Raw genomic sequence first — 22,162 nt, 5'->3', positions numbered from 1 at the left:
CTTTTAACAGCAGTGCCACTCCCCAGACACAAGGCTTCCATATCTTAGTCTGTCTCCGCACAGAATTTCGCAGGCAATGGACTGTCTGGTCTTTTTGCCTAACTTACACATTAAGAATTCTTTCAACATATTTCGTTGGCTAAGATAAAGCTCGAGTGTGACATGCTATTTCCTACAAAACAGCCTGTGCCACTACAAGCCATGAAAAGGTACATGGGACTGAACTCGACAGTAGGAGGGCTGGAAGTGTATCGTACAGCACCCAGTGGAAGATAAGTCAGTCATCAGAACCATTTGAAGAGAACAGTATGTCAGTTTGCGAAAATATTGCACTATTTGGACAGCCATCTGATTTCCTGAGAACATTTCAAAATCATCTTACACTGGGAAAGCTTAAAATCACAGTTATGTTCTTGTTTATACTTCATCTTCAAGGATTAGTCCTTTTGGCTTGTTGTGCCTCAGAGTTGTTTACAGTGCCTCCTTATGGGATGTCCAATGTTTCACTTTCCTATTGGATTATATAGTTTTGCAGATTTAGTTACCTTATTATTAGACACACGTTGGATATTGTCTTAACAGTTGTGTCTGTATTTCTCAGTTGTAATGGGTCCAAACATTTAATCTTGTCTAATGTTGGTATTCCTTTTATGATCCAGTAATGCAGTAATGAATGTTCCACTACAATGGAAGTAACTTCATCTCTGATGATTCAATTCCTTGTTATTGATCTGTCCAACATTCGCTAATATACAGCAGCAAAGGCAAGGTTGTTAATTTGTAAAGTGACTTACTTTACTTTGTAAAGTAATAGTTACCAGGTCACTGTGTGTAAATTTACTTTCACTTCAACTAATTATTTCTTCATCGTTTTATGCTTCTTGTACAGTTGTTTCTGTTAACACGCAAGGATAGCTAATGCAACACAGACTCATTTCAAAATGGTTGATACCATCAATGTCAATTTCTTTAACGTTTTGTTTCATTAGCAATAATTCCATTATGTTAGAAATGCTTGCATTTTCCATGCTCGTAACCTGATAAAAAGTTTCATCGTTTTGTGGTTTTATTTGTAAAATTTAGTAGAAACCTGTCATGAAATTAATTAAATCATTTTATTTGCAGTGCAACACTCTTCTACATAGTAAAAGGAAAAGAAAAGTACACATTTGTTGTTAAAATCAGACGACGTGTTATTTGTACGTTACTGAATGGTATGAGTGCACACAGAGATGATGATACAATGATGCGAAATGGCTGCCTTACGTTATGCCAGTTCAAGATACCAGAAGATGTTGTAAGTATTTCCTAGTTCATGTTTACTTTCTGTGTGTTGTTTCATATTTCAGTAAAAAGTTATTTTTCTGGTGATGCAATTCAGTTATGTTTTACAACATCTTTAATAACATTGTACATGTCATCCTTACTGTCCATCAGTCGTCATTTGCTTAGTTCTGTTAGAATGATGAAAGAGAAAAGGTAAAGCATATGTTCAGTTGGACATGGATGGAGAAAAAACTTGACCAAGACTTAATTTAAATAACCTTCATGACATTTCACTGAATTATGGAAACCGTAGAAAACTTTAATCAGCATGACTGTGTACATAGTCTTCACTATATATGCGTCCAAAAGACAGTGTCCTGACCGACTGGCTCCTAATTGCCCAGCTCAAACCACTAAGGATAAGAACTTGAAACTTGGAGAAAGTGTGGATCTTATACTGTGGGCATTGTTTAAGAAGAGAAATTTGTGTTTCAGCACTTTTGGAAATGTAACTCTTGGGGGGGGGGGGGGGGTGAAATAGTGGGCAAAAGCCTTTTTTGAAAATAAGTACTGAAATATTTTTATAGCTATATCTATGAACATTGGTATTTGACGTCTCCGTTACAAATAAAAAAATCTGTGTTTCAGTGTTTTTGAAAACTGAGACCTTAAGAGGGGTTGGGGGGGGGGGGGGTGAAACAGGGGATGAGTTTTTGTATGAAAATATTTTGTTAAGAAAGCATTTTTAAAGCTAAATCTGTGAACATTTAAATTTGGCTTTTTAGAAATAAAAAAAATGTTTTTGGAAATTCAACCCCGGGGGGGTGGGGGGGGGGGGGTGAAATGGGTGATGAAAGTTTTTGTGGAAATATTTCATTGCGCAAGAATTTTGAATATTTTTATTTGGTTTCTGTTAGAAATAAAGCATTCACATGTCACTCTTTTTGGAAATTCAGCCCTCGGGGGTAAAATGGGGAATGCAAGTTTTTATGGAAATATTTCATTGTGCAAGCATTTTTGAAGGTAAATCTATGAAAATTTGTATTTTACTTCTCTATTAGAAATAAAACATACGCGTGTCACTGTTTTTTTTTTTTTTTTTTTTTTAATTTAACCTGTAAGGGGATGAAATGCTTTATGAAAATATTACATTGTGAAAGCATTTTTAAAGCTAAATCCTTGAAAACTGGTGTTTGGCTTCTTGGCTAAAGATGAAAAAATATGTTTTTCGTTGTTTTTGGAAACTCAACCCCTAAGTGTGAAATAGGGTCAGACTGATTCATTGACTCATATCGCCCAGCCCAAACTGTTAAGGATAGAGACTCAAAGTTTGAAGAGTGTGTGCAGCTTATACTGTAGGCATAATTTAAGATTGTCTGAAATTACACTCCTAAGGGAATGAAACAGGGGGTGAAAGACTTTTTAAAAGTGTATCACTATTAAGGGAATTTTGAAGCTAGAACTACAAAAACTGATATTAGGTTTGTCAGCTAGAAAATAAAAAATACTTATTTTAGCATTTTTGGGAATTCACTCACTAAGGAGGTAAAGTAGCTGACAATATCTGGTATTTCAACCACTAAGGAAATGCAATACATGATGAAAACTTTTAAGAAAATATTTTGTTACATTAAAAAAATGTACAGCTAAATTTATGAACATTGGTGTTTCACTTCTTGGTTAGATAAAAAAAATATTTGTTAGAGGATGAAAGTTTCTATGGTTATATCTCCACAAGAATGCGAAAGCCATGATTAACAAAAACTTTGGACTCCGGCTACCAGAATTGTGTTTTGGTCAGAAGTACATTTGGTCTTAATTAGCTTAAAAAGCTTAGAAGGTGTTGCAACTTGCGAACAACCTAAAAATTTGATTAAATAAAAACAACAACAAAAATCTGTGCAGGTAATACAGACTACACGAGTGAAGCAGTGGCCGCTAAGCTAGTCTGTACTATATAAGTGACCACATTGTGTATAACGGAGGATATTTAGACCATCTCCATCATTTTGCACTTTTTCTACCTATTCGCAAGTGATGCATTGCAACAATAACTGACAATAAGTTGTCATACTAGCTCAGATTTCTCTGGTTTTATTGTCATGGTCTCTTTGTGGCCTACTTGTGGTAGGAACTAATGTGTTATTTCACTCTTTTTGTAACACAAATTCATGGGAATGTCAACATTAAACTCTCATGTGGTATTTGTTATTGTAGTTGGATGAGCATATCCCTAATGTTCTTGTGCTCCTCAAAGAACTTCATTAGGAATCATGCTGCTATTCTTTGAATATTTTCCGTCTCTATTAATACTACTTAGTAGGGATCTTAAAGTTGGAAGCAACACTTGGTAATCAGTTTAACAAGGGTTATGCAAGCTACTTTCTTTGTGAGAGACCTACATTTCTTTAGGATACTTCCAATGAATCTTAAACTGTTTCCTATCTTGTTAGTAAGTAATTTTGTACTTTTCCCACTTCAAAGCATTCTGGGAACATACTCTTAGATGTACTGTCAAAACTTTTTGGTGAGCAGGAACTTCATCAAAATGTTGTGACAGCATGATGCCACAACTCGGCTGATAACCTGAGAAGATTTCCACAATAGAAATTCATTGAGAATGCCTGAATTCTCATATACTGTTAAATATTCAGGTATAAATCACCAATTATGTAGTCTAACAGTAATGGACCTTCAAATTGTTTATACACAGTATTTTACATTTTCATGTGTTGAAGGTAAACTGTGATTCCCTGCACCAAGTGTTGATGCTCTACAGGTCTTCCTACATTTTGTTACAATTTTTTGCTGCTATTACTTTTCAGTGTACAGCATGTCATTTGCAAAAACTCATTGAACTTCCAAGATTACTGATCAGGTGTTTTATGAACAGGATGTTCCACTTAAACATTTCAACACAAATAGCTCTGGAACAAGTATAGATATAAAAAGCAACTTTCACTTGTAGGAATGTAAGGCAGGGGCTCATTAAATTAAATACTATGAGATATTCTAAAACATAAGAAAATATTTATTTATTTATTTATTTATTTATTTATTTAACCTGGCAAAATTAGGGCCATCAGGCCCTCTCTTACATCTAACCAGGCATTCTACTTATTTTACAGTCATATGTTTTAGTAGGCATGTTAAACTACATCTAATACAAAAAGTGAGATAAACAATTAGAAAGGTACACCTCGAAAAATACATTATTGAAGAGAAAGATTTTAGATAGGAGTGCTGGCAGCAGGGAGTATGAGGGAGACTCATGGTGAAGGGAGGAGAAGAATAGAGAGACATGATGAAACATAATTAAGGAAAATATAAAGGAAAAGAAGACTGCGTGGCTAATAGAGATAGATGAAGTGGAAGGCATCTCAGGAGCAAGATAGGAGATGCTAGCTTTGCTATTTGACAGATGAGAGGATTTGCCTTGCACATTAATTTTGTGGAGAATTTTATGCGGATGATAGTAGGAAATGCTTCAACTTCTTCTTAAAAGCAACAGTAGATTGAATTTTCCTCAAGGTAAGGGGCAGTTTGTTCCAGAGGCGGACAGCGGCAACTGAGAAGGAGTTTGCAAAAGTTTTTCTTTTGTGAGTGGGCACAGTTAGGATACCAGATAAGAGTGACCTCGTGTTTCGATTATGATGGCATGACAGGTTTTTAATCTCTGAAGCTTATATTTTTTTAAGAGGACACTCCATGTTATTTCTTACACAATCAATAACATGAAAAATCACAAAAAGAATGGCATTGGTTGCATTGCAGTACATTAGTTACAGCCCAAGAAATTGAAAAGCAAAACTGATGCTTGAAATAAATGAAATGTGTCCCTATTGCGGATCCCACAATGCAAGTGTGAACTCCATGTTGCTTGTAATTATGACGTGACTAACATACTATGATGCAACAAATGCTGTACTTATTGCTATTTAAACTGTTATTAAGTGGAATGGAAATAATACAGATGTCCAGTCACACACAGTGAAAAATAAGGAAAGGGTTTACTCATTTTTGCTTTATTGATCTTTAATTGCGTGCTAGGATACACGTAATGGTAACAAGAAACTGAATATCACTGGTCAGGGCAAATATAATTAATGGCTGACCAAGGATCTAACAAGGTAGCAAATGGTAGTTGTATGTAGTTCTGTGACTGGACAACTGTATTGTTTCCAGTCTATTTAATAACAATATAAACAGCAATAAGTAAAGTGATTATTGCTTTGTAGTACATCAGTCACATTGCAATTATGAGCAATGTGGGGTTCATGCTTGCAACTCAGGATGTGCAGCAGCGGTGCCTTTTTATAAAAATTATTATTATTATTATTATTATTATTATTGTTATTATTATTATTATTAGAACTGTCAACATTACTTTGCAATTTCTTGGGATGTAACTGACATATCGTGATGCATCCAACACCATTCTTTTCTTGATTTTTCATGTTATTTATTGGGTAAGAAATAATATGGGATGTCCATTAAAAAAAATGATTTTTCATGTCATTTATTGTGTAGGAAATAATTTGGGGTGTTCATTTAAAAAAAAATACATAGTCTATGTTGAAAAATAATATTTTCTTATGTCTTATAATGTCACATAGTATTTACTTTTATGAGCCCCTGCCTTAAATTCATACCCATGAAAGTTGTTTTTCAGTATCTGTTGTTGTTAAAGAGACTTTTGCACTGAAATTTGTAAGTGGACAACCCTGCATATTTCCAACTGTGACACTCAGTTGTGATATTTCAAAATTAATTTCGCGTCTGATGATTTTTTCCCCATTAGTGTACAACATGTGGAGTTTTAAGTGCCAAGGACTCTTCAGTTCAGTGCTGAATCTTGTCCAATATTTAGTAAGCTCATATTTTGTCCGCTCGGTGACAGTGTTGAACTATGTCATATGTCTTCCCAAAGTCAGTGACGTTGCTTTACCCTTAGTGCTGCTATCTTTCAGATATTAGAACAACCCTGTTCCTTATAAAAATGAATTTGTGTCACGACACTCAATGATTAATTGGACTTTCTGCCATCAAAGAAATGAAACTTGTTGTTTATTAAGGAAAGACAATGGTATTCTTACAGTGTTTAATGCAAAAGATGAGTCCTAGTGAAAGATGGTGAGATAGAAGAGAGCTAGTTGAGACACTAAGTTTGAAGTATCTGTAGCTTTTGAATTACAAAAACTTCGCTCTTCATGAGTAAGGAAATTCATAAGAAACAAGAAAAATAAATGAAGTGATTTACAACTGTTGTAGGAAAAGGAATTTTGCTTCAAACTCTGGACCAAGAAAGACAAAAGATGTGGAAAATGATTAAGGGACAGATGATAACAACATGATGATAACAGAAATTCTAGAATGGCTACAACTAACAAGAACTAATGAAAAGCAACCACTCGTATGCACAAAACACACACACACACGGATGAAAATGGAAATAAAAGCCTTGAGTTGTCTTTTTTATTATGATATGACTCATGAACAGTAGGTCAACATAACTTCAGTGCGTCATTCCAGTATCCGTAACAATTTTTCTGAATACACTTTGTAGTAATATCATAAATGAAGACCTCTCTTTTGTTCTTTATGTTCTGATGTTTGTTACATTTGATATCCACTCTCTCCAACAAAAAGCCAAAGCTCTAATTTTTTGAGAAATTGAACAGTTGTATATATCTCAAAGCATTTTATCATTTGTTTTATACTTTAGATCCTAACAAATCCCAATAGGGAATTGCAATTCACACAGATCGACTAGCCATACACATAAGGCAACATTGTCCAGTGTCAACAAGGTCGCTGTTTTGTTCTGAAGAATCATTCAGCCCTGCAAACAGAAAGATTCTGTTGGTATAGTACACTGGATTTGTGTGAGATAGAGGTACTTATTTGTTACGCATTACATTATGTAGATCCCAGCATGAAGAAGACCTCAAGGTATATCAAAGAAATCAGTCCAGTTTTATATATTCTGTACAGTCTGAGCATCTCCTCTCTGTTGTGGGCCAGATCATCCATATAGCATTTTTATATTTTCTTTTTTTGTTTATGTGTGGATGTAGTTTTGATTAATGTTGAACAGGAGTACCACAAATCAGTGAATATTTAAGAAAGTTATAAAACACTGTTTAACATTATCTTTCCCAGTTTGTACGTTGCACACAAAGTTCCAATTTACATCTGCTAATTCCACAAATAAATTAATATATACCTCTTTCTGTCCTCTAGGATTGCATTGATTGAAGGTTCTGACCAATGTTCACAGCAGAAGATTGAAAGGTAGTGGTTCATGATCTGCAAGAACTCCACCAGATAGTCTGTCGTCACAAATACTGCCTGAAAAATAACAATAATATTGTCCAAGCCAGCATAATTCCATGTGGGTCTGGAGTTTGTACAATGTAAATTCAGTAATTTTAAGATACTAAAAAATCTTCTTGTAATACTTTCATTAGTGTTTGCCCTTTCGACATTGAAATTACCACAGCCAAAATAGAGACAAAGCCATTACCTAGCACAGTAGTATAAGTTTTACATGCCAATTAGCTCCACAGATGATGAAAAGATTACAAGAATGTGTGATGACATAAAAGAAATTATCCAGATCATTAAGAGATATGAAAATTTAATTGTGATAGGGGACTGGAATTTGATAGGTGGGAAAAGAAGAGAAGGAAAAATAGTAGGAGTACAAGGACTGAGGGAAAGAAATTAAAGGGGAAACTGCTCAGTAGAATTTGGCACAGAGCCTAACCTAATCATTCCTGATGCTTGGTTTAGGAATTGTGGAAGAAAGTTCTCCATGTAGAAGAGACCCGGAAACACTAAAAGGTTTCAGATAGATTATAGAGAGGCAAGACTGAGATTTCAGTACCTGGTTTTCGTCTGCAAAAAATTTAGATAGACAGCTGTGAGTGCTGAATATACTTTATTTATAATGTAAAGGTGAAGAAGGTACTATAAGGTAGGAAATTAAGGAGATAAGACATAGATAAACTGAAGAAACCAGAGGTTAGTAGTAGTTACAAAAGAAGTGTTATACAACTATTGACTGCAACAGGGGAAAGAATTGTCATAGAAAGTGAATTGCTGATTTTGAGAGATGATGTACTGAAGGCAGCAGAGGATCAAGTTGGCAAAAAGACAAGGCCCTGTAGAAATCACAGGAAAACATACAAAATATTGAATTATTGAAAATGGATAAAGTATAAGAATGCAGCAAATGAATTGGTTAAAAAGGGAATGCAGATATCAAAGAATGGGATTGATAGAAAGTCCAAAATCGCGGAACAGGAATGGCCAGAGGAGAAATGCAAGCCTGTAGCATGCATGACTATGAGAAAGATAAATGTCACCTCCTGTAGGTAAATTATAGGAACACGTGTAGAAAAGAGAATATCAAGAGCTCATATGGCAAGCAACTGCTAAGATGAAGGGAATGTTGAAATGTGGAAGAAATATATAGAAGGGCTTTACAAAGTAAACAAACCTGAAAAAGTTGTGGAAAGAGAAGGTGTAGATCAGGACAAGAACAGACATATGATTGTTAAGAAAAGTATAATAGAACACGGAGAGACCTGAGTCACAATAAGAACCCAAAGTATATGACATTCTATCATGTTCTTTATATCCAGAGGCAAATGGGGCCACAGCTGTCCCCTAGCTCGAAGTGAAAGGAAAAAAAAATAGTCTAGTCAGGTGCTCTTTTATCAAGAAAATGATGTAAAAGCCAATATCATGCAGCTTTTTAACAGGATTGGAACTGGTAATTTTTTATGGCGATTCACAAGTCACCATTCATCTTCCAAAATATTGAAAATACCCCCAGGTCTAGTGCGCCCCTCTCCCCAGAAACAAATCATACCAACACCTTTGCCTGGTTCCAACTTGTATTTGACAGATAAAATACACTCAGACATCAAGAAGAATATACAGGGTGACACAGAATAACAGGAATGTTTGAAATGAGTATTGGCAGCTATGGGCAGGTGGTAGCACTGTGGGTTCATGACACTTAGTGAGTAAATAGTTCGCCATTTCACTAATCGTGGATCAGTGGAACGGACAACAGCATGTATTAGCCATAAAAATGTTTTGTGAAAACGACGATAGTTTGGTAGTGGCGCAGAGGGAGTTTCGACTTTTTTATAATTTAGTACATCATGAAACCATTCTGCCGAAACACTCAACAAAATGTTGGATTAATAACTTTGAGGAGACTGGATCTGCCCACAAGAAGAAACCAACAGAATGACCAAGAAGTGTGCGTTCTCCAGCGAACATTGATCTACGCAAGTCTGTCTTACGGAGCCCATGGCGTTCAATTCATAAGGAAGCAGCAGTGGTTGGAATGTCCTGGGAGAGTGTTCGCAGAATTCTTCATCTTGATTTAAAATTTCATCCATACAAACTACAGTTGGTGCAACAACTGAAGGACAATGAATACTGATTACGATTAGGATTCTGTCAACAAATGATAACAAAAACAAACAATGACAATGAATTTCTAAACAAGTTGTGGATGTCAGATGAGGCACATTTTCATCTCACAGGTTATGTGAATAAACAGAACTACCGTTACTGGCAAACACAAATCCTAATTATGTTTATGAGCGCCCTCTACATGCTAGTAAAGTGACAGCTGGTGTTGTGTTTCATCACATGGGATTACCAGACCATATTTTTTTCACAAATGAACAGGGAAACGATAACTGTCAATGCTGATTGTTACATGGAGATGTTACGATCTGGTTTCAACAGGACAGAGCTACAGTCAATGGCATATGTGCAAGAATTGTTTGGCAACCATGTGATCTCACTATTCAGTAACATTCCCTGGCCCCCTAGATCACCAGATTTATCTGTTTGTGATTCTTTCTTATGGGGCTACCTCAAGAGCAAAGTCTACATGACTCAACCAAGGACCCTTTATGAGTTAAAACAGAGAATTCAAGATGCAGTTCACAGTATCCCAGCTGAGATGTGGCAGTGGTCAATTAGGAATCTCAACAGCAGATTTCACGAATTTATTTGTACAGGAGTACGCCATCTAAAGGATGTAATTTTAAAAAAACGATAAATGCAATCAGTGTTTCATAAGTCGCAAAGTTGTATGGTTTCAATTACTATGAATGCAATTTCTTTCCTTTATTACTTCTAGTTTTATTGGATTGTGGAAATGTTCCCGTTTTTCTGTGTCATCCTGTATAAATCCAGTTCAAAAGAAGGCACGTCCTGATGTATCTGAATATTGCAGAACCATCAGCTTCATAAGTGAGGGTTGTGAAGTACTGACACTACTTATTACAGAAATATGGGAAGACTCGTATAAATTGGCCTTGAGGAAAATCGGTTGAGTTCCAGAGAAATACAGAAACACATGAGGCAAACTGACAGTACAACTTATCTTCAAAGAGAGACTGCAAGAAGGAAAACTTAAATTTACGTAATTGACAGTCATAGATACAGCTTTTGACAATATTCAATGAAGTATACTATTTAAATACTTACAATAGCAGACGTAAAACACAGGGAGCAAAAGGTTATCTAAAACCTGGATAGAAACCAGGCAGCAATTGTAAGAGTCAAAGGGCATGAAAGGCAGGAAGTAGTTACGAAGGGATTAAGATTAAGTTGTATGTAGGCTATTCATTCTGTACACTGACCAAGCAGTAGGGGGGGGGGGGGGGGGGCAGAAATTTGAAAAGTGATTTAAAGTCCAATCAGAAGAAATTAAAACTACGAGGTTTACCAATGACATTGCTATTCTGTCAGAAATGGCAAAGGACTTGGAAGAGCAGTTGAATGGAATGGATAATGGAATTATTTTGGTCCCGTTCCAACTCTGCTACAAAACTAAGGCAATTGCAGATAACCATCAAGAGTTGGAGGTGTGGGTAGTGCACACCTGGAAAAAACTGTCTGTATACATTTCCATTATTAAGGCCCATGGACATCCTGTGTCACTAGTTGTGAGTGACAAAGTGCTGAAGGTGAATGATTCAGTGATGTTTCTGGGCCTCATCACGAATAACGAGCTCTTCTGAATGCTTCATTTCTTGAATCTAAAACTACAGACCATTAAAGTACTTAATATCCTATAGTGCCTTAGCCACAGTTCCTGGAGGGTTGATAGAGCAAATGTAGGATCTGAGCTTGATTGTGAGTGCCAAGTGTATGGTTCAGCAAGATCCACACATCTAAAGGTCATTAAACTATCCCTCATGAGAGTATCGGGCTGGCCACTTTCACATCAGTAACAGCAGCCCCATTGCAAGAGCCTGTGTGGAGATGTTGAGCCCTCACTGTCAAACCAGCAGCAGTAATAAAGTAGAATTTTTTGTGAATAGGTTACCATGATATTTGTACTTGATAGTGTTACATCCACAAGATCCCAGCCATCTGCCACTTGATATTTGGCGAATGTAACTGGTAGTGAAAATTCTAGCACATCCCAGACAGCAGCTGGTGTGATTTGCCTAGTTTCTGTTAACAGTTGTAAGCTCTGCATTTCTCTTGAAGACATTGTATTTCATTTTGCATTTAATGACAGGTATTGATCCTGTTGTGGGATTATCAGCCTTATGTTGGACTATTAGAAACATTTCTCATCTCTCAGAACCATTGCTAGGGTACGTAAATTTCAGTTTTTAATAGTATTGAGCGTTTACCAAGGTCTGTCCCTGGCCTGCTTCATGACAAGTTATTTCTACCAACCGAAATAGGATTAAAATTATATCTTTATGGCTGATTAGTGAATTTCATCAAATGATTACATTCTACTCACAACAAAAGTGCAGATATGACTAATGGATTATGAATTTAATGTCTCCCCCCCACCCCCCCCCCACCCCCCCTCTCTCTCTCTCTCTCTCTCTCTCTCTCTCTCTCTCTCTCTCTCTCTCTCTCTCTCTCTCTCTCTCTCTCTCTCTCTCTCTCTCTCTCTCTTGTTTAGTTTTGGACATTAATTAATATAGACATAGACAAATTGTTAACATTTTAGTTTCTGTTATTCAGTTGTATAATGGGCTAATTTTGTTTCAGCTATTTGATTATGAGCGCCTTGTTCATATACTTCTACACATTGTGTCTGAAATGGAACAAGAAGGATTTGTGCAGAGAATAGGAATATACTTACTGAACTCTCTTGCCTGCCAAGTTGATGGATTCCAAAAGCAACTGCTGGGTGATCTTGGGGCAATAAATGTAAGTCATAAATGCCAAATTTACTGGAAATGCATGGTTATTAGACTTGCCATTCAAGTTTTACCATCAGTATCATAAACAGGAGATACTTTATGCCTTGAGGGAATACTTTTTGCTATCTCTCAAACAACTTTTGTTAGCTACTGGGTAGCAGAATATGAATCAGTGTGATCTCTCGGATTTTCTCGGGATGATTGATTAATAATGTGCATTTGCATGATCAGCCAATTTATAAATTCCTTTTGTGTGCACAATATTTTGAAGGACAACCCAGTTGTCTTCTGCAGGTGTTACAAGATGTGTTGTTATGTACATGCAGTGACCTCTACCACTGTGCCTTGAACCCTCACTCTCTGTAACAAAGAAATTCTATGTTAAAGACTTTAATTTATAGAAATCAAACATTGTCAAAGAAAGTCTCTTCAAAGACCTACAACACCTACAAATAATGGACTGGCTACTCATGTTGAGAAAATTCGGCAGGTGTTGCAGTCAAAATCCACAATGTCTACAGAAAAGATTAAGACTGAGAAAGAAACAGAGAAGCCAAGAATTTCGTCTCTGTCATACGGTGGCTCAATCTCCAGAAAGATAGGTAGACTCCTATGGAAGCACAGCATCTAGTGAATTTCACTCCCATCAGGGAAGATAAGTCTGGGAACTGGGAAAAGGTAGCAAACAAAGGGCGAAAAAGGGAAACACTTGAGTAAACTCCAGAAATTCAATTAGTAAATCGGTTTGGCTTGCTATCTGAAGTCGAGGAAGGTAGTTGAAAGTAGGTTGAAGCAGAATATTAGCTTAAAGAAAAAAAGACAGGTCAGGATCAAACCAGAATAGGAAAAGAAGATTGCTGATTTTAGGCAGCAGTCATAGGAGGGTTGTGGGCCAGCAGCTTCAGGAGAAATTAGGTGCAGGGTACCAGGTCACAAGTTTTGTGAAACCAAGTGCTAGCCTTAGCCAGGTGACAGAAAACTTACGTCATCTATGCAGGGCTTTGAGAAGGAAGATCAGGTAGTTATAGTTGGGGGAGCAGGAAACAGCCTGGCTATGAATCCAAGATACGGTATTAGGAATGACCTGGATAAAATAGGAACAGAAACAGAGCACACAAATGTAGGGTTTGTGGAGGTCTTTCAGTGCCATGATCAGCCCTGGATAAACACTGCTGTAAAGCACATTAACACTGAGCTGAACAGGATGCTCCAGATGCTGGAAAAATCTCACATAAGTGTTTTTCCAGTAAAAGCTATTGGTAGGTGGGGATACACTACACATACCCTACATCTGAATAGGTTGGGGAAAAATAAGTTATCTTCTCTATTAGCAGAAACTGTAAGGGAGTCCACAGTCACACAAGGGGTGATCCCTGTGGTTAATAGGTCCAGGCAGATAGGGTTTTTAAGGGTAAAGCTAAGGACAGTATCAACTTACTTCATCAAAATATAAGGGGAACAAAAAATAAAGTAAATGAGCTATTAGTGTGTTTAGATGATCTCAAAAATAAGAATGAGATTGATATACTCTGTCTGTTTGAACACCATGTAATTGTGGGCATGGATAATGTCAGTATATGTGGGTATAATTTAGCATCTTACACTTGTAGATCTAGGATGGATAAAGGAAGAGTTGTCAGTAGAAGTTAGCAAATTTTGTGCTGATCAGCACTTTGAGGTTTGTGCATGTGAACTTCAGCTAGATAGTGTAGTATTGATATTAGCAACAGTGTACAGGTCCCGATTAGGAGACTGGGAGCTGTTCATAAATACGTTTGACTCCCTATTATGCTGTCTGTCAGACAAAAAGAAGAAGTTATTAATCTGTGGTGATTTCAGTGTAAACTCTCTAAGTAATTTTGATAGGAAAAGTGAACCAGAAGTGTTATTAACAACATATAACTTAGAATCAGTGATCAATTTACCTACACGTATAGCTCAAGACAGTAGCACACTAATAGATAATGTATTTGTACAGACAGAGGATGTAAAACAAATACATGCTTTCCCTGTGGTAAATGGATTGTAAGGCCATGATGCACAACCGATTAACTTACAAAACCCAACAGGGTGTTCAGTTCGGAAACTCTTCAGTAAAAGTGTGAGCTCGCTCAACTCGGTATATATAGAGCACTTCAGAGAAAGGTTAAAAAATGTTAATTTGGGGTGATGTATATAATGAGCCAAATGCTAATGTTAAATGCAGCGTATTTCTTGATAAATTTATATCCCTTTTTGAACATTGTTTCCCAAAGAAAATTACTAAATGTAACACCACATACTTTTCAAGGAAACCTTGGATTACTACAGGTATTAAAGTGTCTTCAGAAAGAAAAAGAAAACTGTATGAGACCCAAGAACTAGTAAAGATCCAGAAGTAGTTTTACATTATAAAAATTATTGTAACATACTGAGAAAACTGGTAAGGAAATCAAGAAATATGTATGCTATAGAGAAGAAATTAACAACTCCGACAATATAATAAGATCAATATGAAATGTTGTTATAAGGGAGACAGGAAAGTAACCACTGGGGTAGATAGTATTACTATTAAAGAAAACGAGACCATTCTAACCAACAATACACAAGTAGCAAATGTTTTTAATACCCATTTCTTAAATGTTGGGAAAAAAATTGGTGAGAACAGTTCAAAAGAAAAAGCCAGGCAGTACATGGAAGAGCCTGTTTTGAAAAAATTTAGTCAGATTAAGTTTCACCTAACAACCTCTTGTGAAATAAGTAAAATTATTAAATCTTTGAACAATGTTCTTTTGGAGTAGATGACGTCTCTAATAAGATATTAAAACAATGTGGAGCAATTACAGCTGATGTTCTGAGTCACACATGTAATGCATCACTATCTCAAGGTATTTTCCCAGACAGGTTAAAATTTGCCATTGTTAGGCCTCTTTACAAAAAGGGGAACACCACAGATGTCAATAATTATTGGCCAGTATCCTTGCTTACAGCATTTTCAAAATCTTCGAGAAAATAATGTACTCAAGAGTGGTTAGCCATCTCAACAGTAATGGGATACTTAGTAAATCACAGTACGGATTTCAAAAATGCTGTTCCACTGAGACAGCAATATACAATTTCACTGTCCACATAATAGAGTCTTTAAATAGTAAAATGTCACCAATAGGAATTTTCTGTGACTTGTCCAAAGCATTTGATTGTGTGAACCATCACCTTCAGCCCCACTCCCAGGTTCAACCAAACTGCCCTTGTCAAGGATTTACTGTCCTACACTCGTAGTCTCTGCTGGAAATATCACTTTGCCACGAAGAAAAACAATCCTGATCCCACTCCTAATGATCCAACTCCCCAAGACACTATCCAAATTGAACCCTGCCTGCAACAGTTTCGTCCTCCATCACAGCGGGACCCACCTCCTCTTCCTCAAAATCACCCTCTCCAAACCTTCCAGGAATTTCTCACTTCCAGCCTTGCCTCTCAATCTTTCTTGAAAAACCTTAATCCTACTCCCAACATCACCACAGCCGAATCCCAGGCTATCCGTGATCTGAAAGCTGACCGATCCATCATCATTCTTCCGGCTGACAAGGATTCCACGACCGTGGTACTTGATCGTCGGGAGTATGTGGCTGAGGGACTGCATCAGCTTTCAGACAACTCTACATACAAAGTTTGCCGAGGTAATCCCATTCCTGATGTCCAGGCGGAGCTTCAAGGAATCCTCAGAACCTTAGGCCCCCTACAAAACCTTTCACCTGACTCCATCAAACTCCTCACCCCACCGACACCTCGCACTCCTACCTTCTACCTACTTCCATAAATTCACAAACCCAAACATCCTGGCCGCCCCATTGTAGCTGGTTACCAAGCCCCCACAGAACGTATCTCTGCCTACGTAGATCAACACCTTCAACCCATTACATGCAGTCTCCCATCCTTCATCAAAGACACCAACCACTTTCTCGAACGCCTGGAATCCGTACCCAGTCTGTTACCCCCGGAAACCATCCTTGTAACCATTGATGCCACTTCCCTATACACGAATATCCCGCACGTCCAGGGCCTCTTTGCAATGGAGCACTTCCTTTCACGCCGATCACCTGCCACCCTACCTAAAACCTCTTTCCTCGTCACCTTAGCCAGCTTCATCCTGACCCATAACTTCTTCACTTTTGAAGGCCAGACATACCAACAATTAAAGGGAACAGCCATGGGTACCAGGATGGCCCCCTCGTATGCCAACCTATTTATGGGTCGCTTAGAGGAAGCCTTCTTGGTTACCCAAGCCTGCCAACCCAAAGTTTGGTACAGATTTATTGATGACATTTTCATGATCTGGACTCACAGTGAAGAACAACTCCAGAATTTCCTCTCCAACCTCAACTCCTTTGGTTCCATCAGATTCACCTGGTCCTACTCCAAATCCCATGCCACTTTCCTAGATGTTGACCTCCATCTGTCCAATGGCCAGCTGCACACATCCGTCCACATCAAACCCACCAACAAGCAACAGTACCTCCATTATGACAGCTGCCACCCATTCCATATCAAACGGTCCCTTCCCTACAGCCTAGGCCTTCGTGGCAAACGAATCTGCTCCAGTCCTGAATCCCTCGACCATTACACCAACAACCTGAAAACAGCTTTCGCATCCCGCAACTACCCTCCCAACCTGGTACAGAAGCAGATAACCAGAGCCACTTCCTCATCCCCTCAAACCCAGAACCTCTCACAGAAGAACCCCAAAAGTGCCCCACTTGTGACAGAATACTTCCCGGGACTGGATCAGACCTTGAATGTGGCTCTCCAGCAGGGATACGACTTCCTAAAATCCTGCCCCGAAATGAGATCCATCCTTCATGAAATCCTCCCCACTCCACCAAGAGTGTCTTTCCGCCGTCCACCTAACCTTCGTAACCTTTTGGTTCATCCCTATGAAATCCCCAAACCACCTTCCCTACCCTCTGGCTCCTACCCTTGCAACCGCCCCCGGTGTAAAACCTGTCCTATGCACCCTCCCACCACCACCTACTCCAGTCCTGTAACCCGGAAGGTGTACACGATCAAAGGGAGAGCCACATGTGAAAGCACCCACGTGATTTACCAACTGACCTGCCTGCACTGTGACGCTTTCTATGTGGGAATGACCAGCAACAAACTGTCCATTCGCATGAATGGACACAGGCAGACAGTGTTTGTTGGTAATGAGGATCACCCTGTGGCTAAACATGCCTTGATGCACGGCCAGCACATCTTGGCACAGTGTTACACCGTCCGAGTTATCTGGATACTTCCCACCAACACCAACCTATCCGAACTCCGGAGATGGGAACTCGCCCTTCAGTATATCCTCTCTTCTCGATATCCGCCAGGCCTCAACCTCCGCTAATTTCAAGTTGCAGCCGCTCATACCTCACCTGTCTTTCAACAACTTCTTTGCCTCTGTACTTCCGCCTCGACTGACATCTCTGCCCTTACTCTTTGCCTTTAAATATGTCTGCTTGTGTCTGTGTATGTGCGGATGGATATGTGTGTGTGTGTGTGTGTGTGTGTGTGTGTGTGTGTGTGTGAGAGTGTACACCTGTCCTTTTTTTTCCCCTAAGGGAAGTCTTTCCGCTCCCGGGATTGGAATGACTCCTTACCCTCTCCCTTAAAACCCACATCCTTTCATTTTTCCCTCTCCTTCCCTCTTTCCTGACGAAGCAACTGCCAGTTGCGAAAGCTCATAATTCTCTCTCTCTCTCTCTGTGTGTGTGTGTGTGTGTGTGTGTGTGTGTGTGTGTGTGTGTGTGTGTGTGTGTTTTGTTCATGTGCCTGTCTGCCGGCGCTTTCCCGCTGGAAGACTTACCAAGCGGGAAACCGCCGGCAGACAGGCACATGAACAAGACACACAAACACACACACAGAATTGCTAGCTTTCGCAACCGATGGTTGCTTCTTCAGGAAGGAGAGGGAAAGATGAAAGGATGTGGGTTTTAAGGGAGAGGGTAAGGAGTCATTCCAATCCCGGGAGCGGAAAGACTTCCCTTAGGGGAAAAAAAGGACAGGTGTACACTCGCGCACACACACACACACACACATATCCATATCCATCCGCACATATATTTTTCCCATGTGGAAGTTTCTTTCTATTTTATATATATATATATATATAGAGAGAGAGAGAGAGAGAGAGAGAGAGAGAGAGAGAGAGAGAGAGAGAGAGAAACATTCCCCGTTGACCTCCATTTGTCCAATGGCCAGCTTCACACGTCCGTCCACATCAAACCCACCAACAAGCAACAGTACCTCCATTATGACAGCTGCCACCCATTCCACATCAAACAGTCCCTTCCCTACAGCCTAGGTCTTCGTGGCAAACGAGAATCTGCTCCAGTCCGGAATCCTTGAACCATTACACCAACAACCTGAAAACAGCTTTCGCATCACGCAACTACCCTCCCGACCTGGTACAGAAGCAAATAATCAGAGCCACTTCCTCATCCCCTCAAACCCAGAACCTCCCACAGAAGCACAGAAGAACCACAAAAGTGCCCCACTTGTGACAGGATACTTTCCGGGACTGGATCAGACTCTGAATGTGGCTCTCCAGCAGGGATACGACTTCCTCAAATCCTGCCCTGAAATGAGATCCATCCTTCATGAAATCCTCCCCACTCCACCAAGAGTGTCTTTCCGCCGTCCACCTAACCTTTGTAACCTCTTAGTTCATCCCTATGAAATCCCCAAACCACCTTCTCTACCCTCTGGCTCCTACCCTTGTAACCGCCCCCGGTGTAAAACCTGTCCCATGCACCCTCCCACCACCACCTACTCCAGTCCTGTAACCCGGAAGGTGTACACGATCAAAGGCAGAGCCACGTGTGATATCACCCACGTGATTTACCAACTGACCTGCCTACACTGTGAAGCTTTCTATTTGGGAATGACCAGCAACAAACTGTCCATTCGCATGAATGTACACAGGCAGACAGTGTTTGTTGGTGATGAGGATCACCCTGTGGCTAAACATGCTTTGGTGCACAGCCAACACATCTTGTCACAGTGTTAACCGTACGAGTTATCTGGATACTTCCCACTAACACCAACCTGTCAGAACTCCGGAGATGGGAACTTGCCCTTCAGTATGCCCTGGGATAGGACAGAGGTTTCGGATTGGGAGAGAGGTTTGGAGGAAAGGTTAACTACTGAATTAGGGTTTTGTGGTTCCAGATTGTGTTGATTGGAATTTTGAGGTTTTGGAGGGAGTGGAGCTGGAAGTGGGAGATTGAGTAGATGGGAGAGGCTGGGTTTGTGTGCAGTGAGAGGAGGTTGAGGTTTGCTGGAGTGGGAAGTATCCAGATAACCCAGACGGTGTAACACTGTGCCAAAATGTGCTGGCCGTGCACCAAGCCATGTTTAGCCGCAGGGTGATCCTCATTACCAACAAACACTGTCTGCCTGTGTCCATTCATGCGAAAGGACAGTTTGTTGCTGGTCATTCCCAAATAGAAAGCTTCACAGTGTAGGCAGGTCAGTTGGTAAATCACGTGGGTGCTTTCACACGTGGCTCTGCCTTTGATCGTGTACACCTTCTGGGTTACAGGACCGGGGTAGGTGCTGGTGGGAGGGTGCATGAGACAGGTTTTACACCGGGGGCGGTTACAAGGGTAGGAGCCAGAGGGTAGGGAAGGTGGTTTGGGGGATTTCATAGGGATGAACTAAGAGGTTACAAAGGTTAGGTGGACGGCGGAAAGACACTCTTGGTGAAGTGAGGAGGATTTCATGAAGGATGGATCACATTTCAGGGCAGGATTTGAGGAAATCGTGTCCCTGCTGGAGAGCCACATTCAGAGTCTGATCCAGTCCCGGAAAGTATCCTGTCACAAGTGGGGCACTTCTGTGGTTCTTCTGTGTGAGGTTCTGGGTTTGAGCGGATGAGGATCTGGCTCTGGTTATTTGCTTCTGTACCAGGTCGGGAGGGTAGTTGCAGGATTCGAAAGCTGTTTTCAGGTTGTTGGTGTAATGGTTCAGGGATTCAGGACTGGATCAGATTCGTTTGCCTCGAAGACCTAGGCTGTAGGGAAGGGACCGTTTTGTATGGATTGGGTGGCAGCTGTCATAATGGAGGTACTGTTTCTTGTTGGTGGGTTTGATGTGGACAGATGTGTGAAGCTGACTTTTGGAGGCCAGCACTCAGTTTGTTAGGATCTCGCCGAACGATTTATCCGCCAGAGCATTTTGGTAATTCCGACACCTGCACTGTGACATATCATGACCTAATTTCAAGACAGCTGTGACCTGTGATTAGCCACTGACTTTTTTATTCCATGACACAACCACGTCTTCCTTGTGGTGTGTTGAAATCCATCAACTTCAGTGAATTCACATATTCCAGCCAACCTCATTGACCTAATTAATTGTGCCATGTACCATCTACATTCCTACATACATGCTTGTGATGCCCGTAGGAATCCATCTTCCACTATTGAATCCTGCTTTGTGGTTCAAACAATTCAAAAGCCTGGTTCTGCATGTTATCCCACGTTACTTCCAATGAAACAAAGTATAGTTACATTGTCACTGCTCTCAGTGAGCACATGGCCACATAGTCAAACACATATTAACCTCATCACCAAGTGCTGATAAATACACTGATGTAAAACATGCTCTGATATCAGTCGCTCAACCCAATCTGAAGCCAAACAACTACAAAAATTACTTCATGTGAAGGAGTTAGGCAGTTGGATCGCTGTATCTATCTTCTTGACTACCCTGCCACAGCACTGCCGATGACACCTTCACTGCCTCCTCAATAAAACTGCTAAGTTGGTTAGCCATGGGGGTCTACGCTATTAGACAACACTGCCATATACATCATCACTGGCAATTTTCAATATCTACAGTTGCTTTGACAGTTCACAGAGGTGATTCTGTAGCTGTCCACAATAGAGCACCATAAGCATGTAGCAGATCCGCATGATGTTTACATGGCTAAGAGGTGTGAGGGCAGAAGTTGCCAAAGATTACCGATGCTGCTCCACCAAATGACAAGAGAGTGAGTACTCGTACACAGCCACATGGATAGCACAGCCAAATGTGCACTTCTTCACATCCATGTGGATTTCATGCAAATACATTCACTTGTGCATAGACACTGAATTTGAGGAGTTTGCATGTGTGATAAGCTTCGCTTACTGCCAGTTTAGGGTGAAAATTATTCAATTGGTGAATACAGATAAAAACTGTCATTTGTTTTCCATGAATAACAAATATTATTTAGAACATTATTCACTTACATGACTAAAAACATTTATTCAGTACAACAAATAAAAGGAAAATTTGATATTCAGTGACATTAATTGCTCCAATTCCCTGTCATTTATTAAACATACGTACTTTTTGTTGCATTTGAATTAGGTTTCAGAACAATTCTTTTTTCAAACATCTCTTCCGAAATTTTACTTGATTTTCTAAGATGTACCATTGTGACACTAAGGAAAATACATTCTCTACATGCAAAGATGATATCAGTGTGTTATATCTCTTGAATTCGTCTTTATTTGATGATAATGGTATGTGACATAACCTTCTTCAGCAAAAATTGAGAACTCATCAGTTCCACTGTAGTCTGTGGAAAAAATTCATTCAAAATAATTTATTTTTTTTACATCAAAACGTCATTCGAACTTGTGACCCATATTCGTTGACATTTCTTTGGCTGT

General features: G+C 39.4%; 1 protein-coding gene across 2 annotated transcripts in view; it reads left to right on the top strand.

Annotated features, from left to right (window-relative positions):
- LOC126275513 (protein zer-1 homolog) overlaps positions 1-22,162 on the top strand; it is a 151,626-nt gene that overhangs the window by 73,237 nt on the left and 56,227 nt on the right. For both annotated transcript variants that reach the window (XM_049977205.1, XM_049977204.1), the window contains exons 6-7: positions 1,126-1,297; positions 12,325-12,486. In XM_049977205.1, the coding sequence (XP_049833162.1) occupies positions 1,126-1,297; positions 12,325-12,486 (334 nt within the window). The remainder of the gene's footprint in view (positions 1-1,125; positions 1,298-12,324; positions 12,487-22,162) is intronic.

The sequence above is a fragment of the Schistocerca gregaria genome, chromosome 1, assembly GCF_023897955.1.
Source record: "Schistocerca gregaria isolate iqSchGreg1 chromosome 1, iqSchGreg1.2, whole genome shotgun sequence".
Lineage (NCBI taxonomy): Eukaryota > Metazoa > Arthropoda > Insecta > Orthoptera > Acrididae > Schistocerca > Schistocerca gregaria.
The sequence above is the reverse complement of the archived record's forward strand: the minus strand, read 5'-3'. Positions and strand labels throughout refer to the sequence as shown.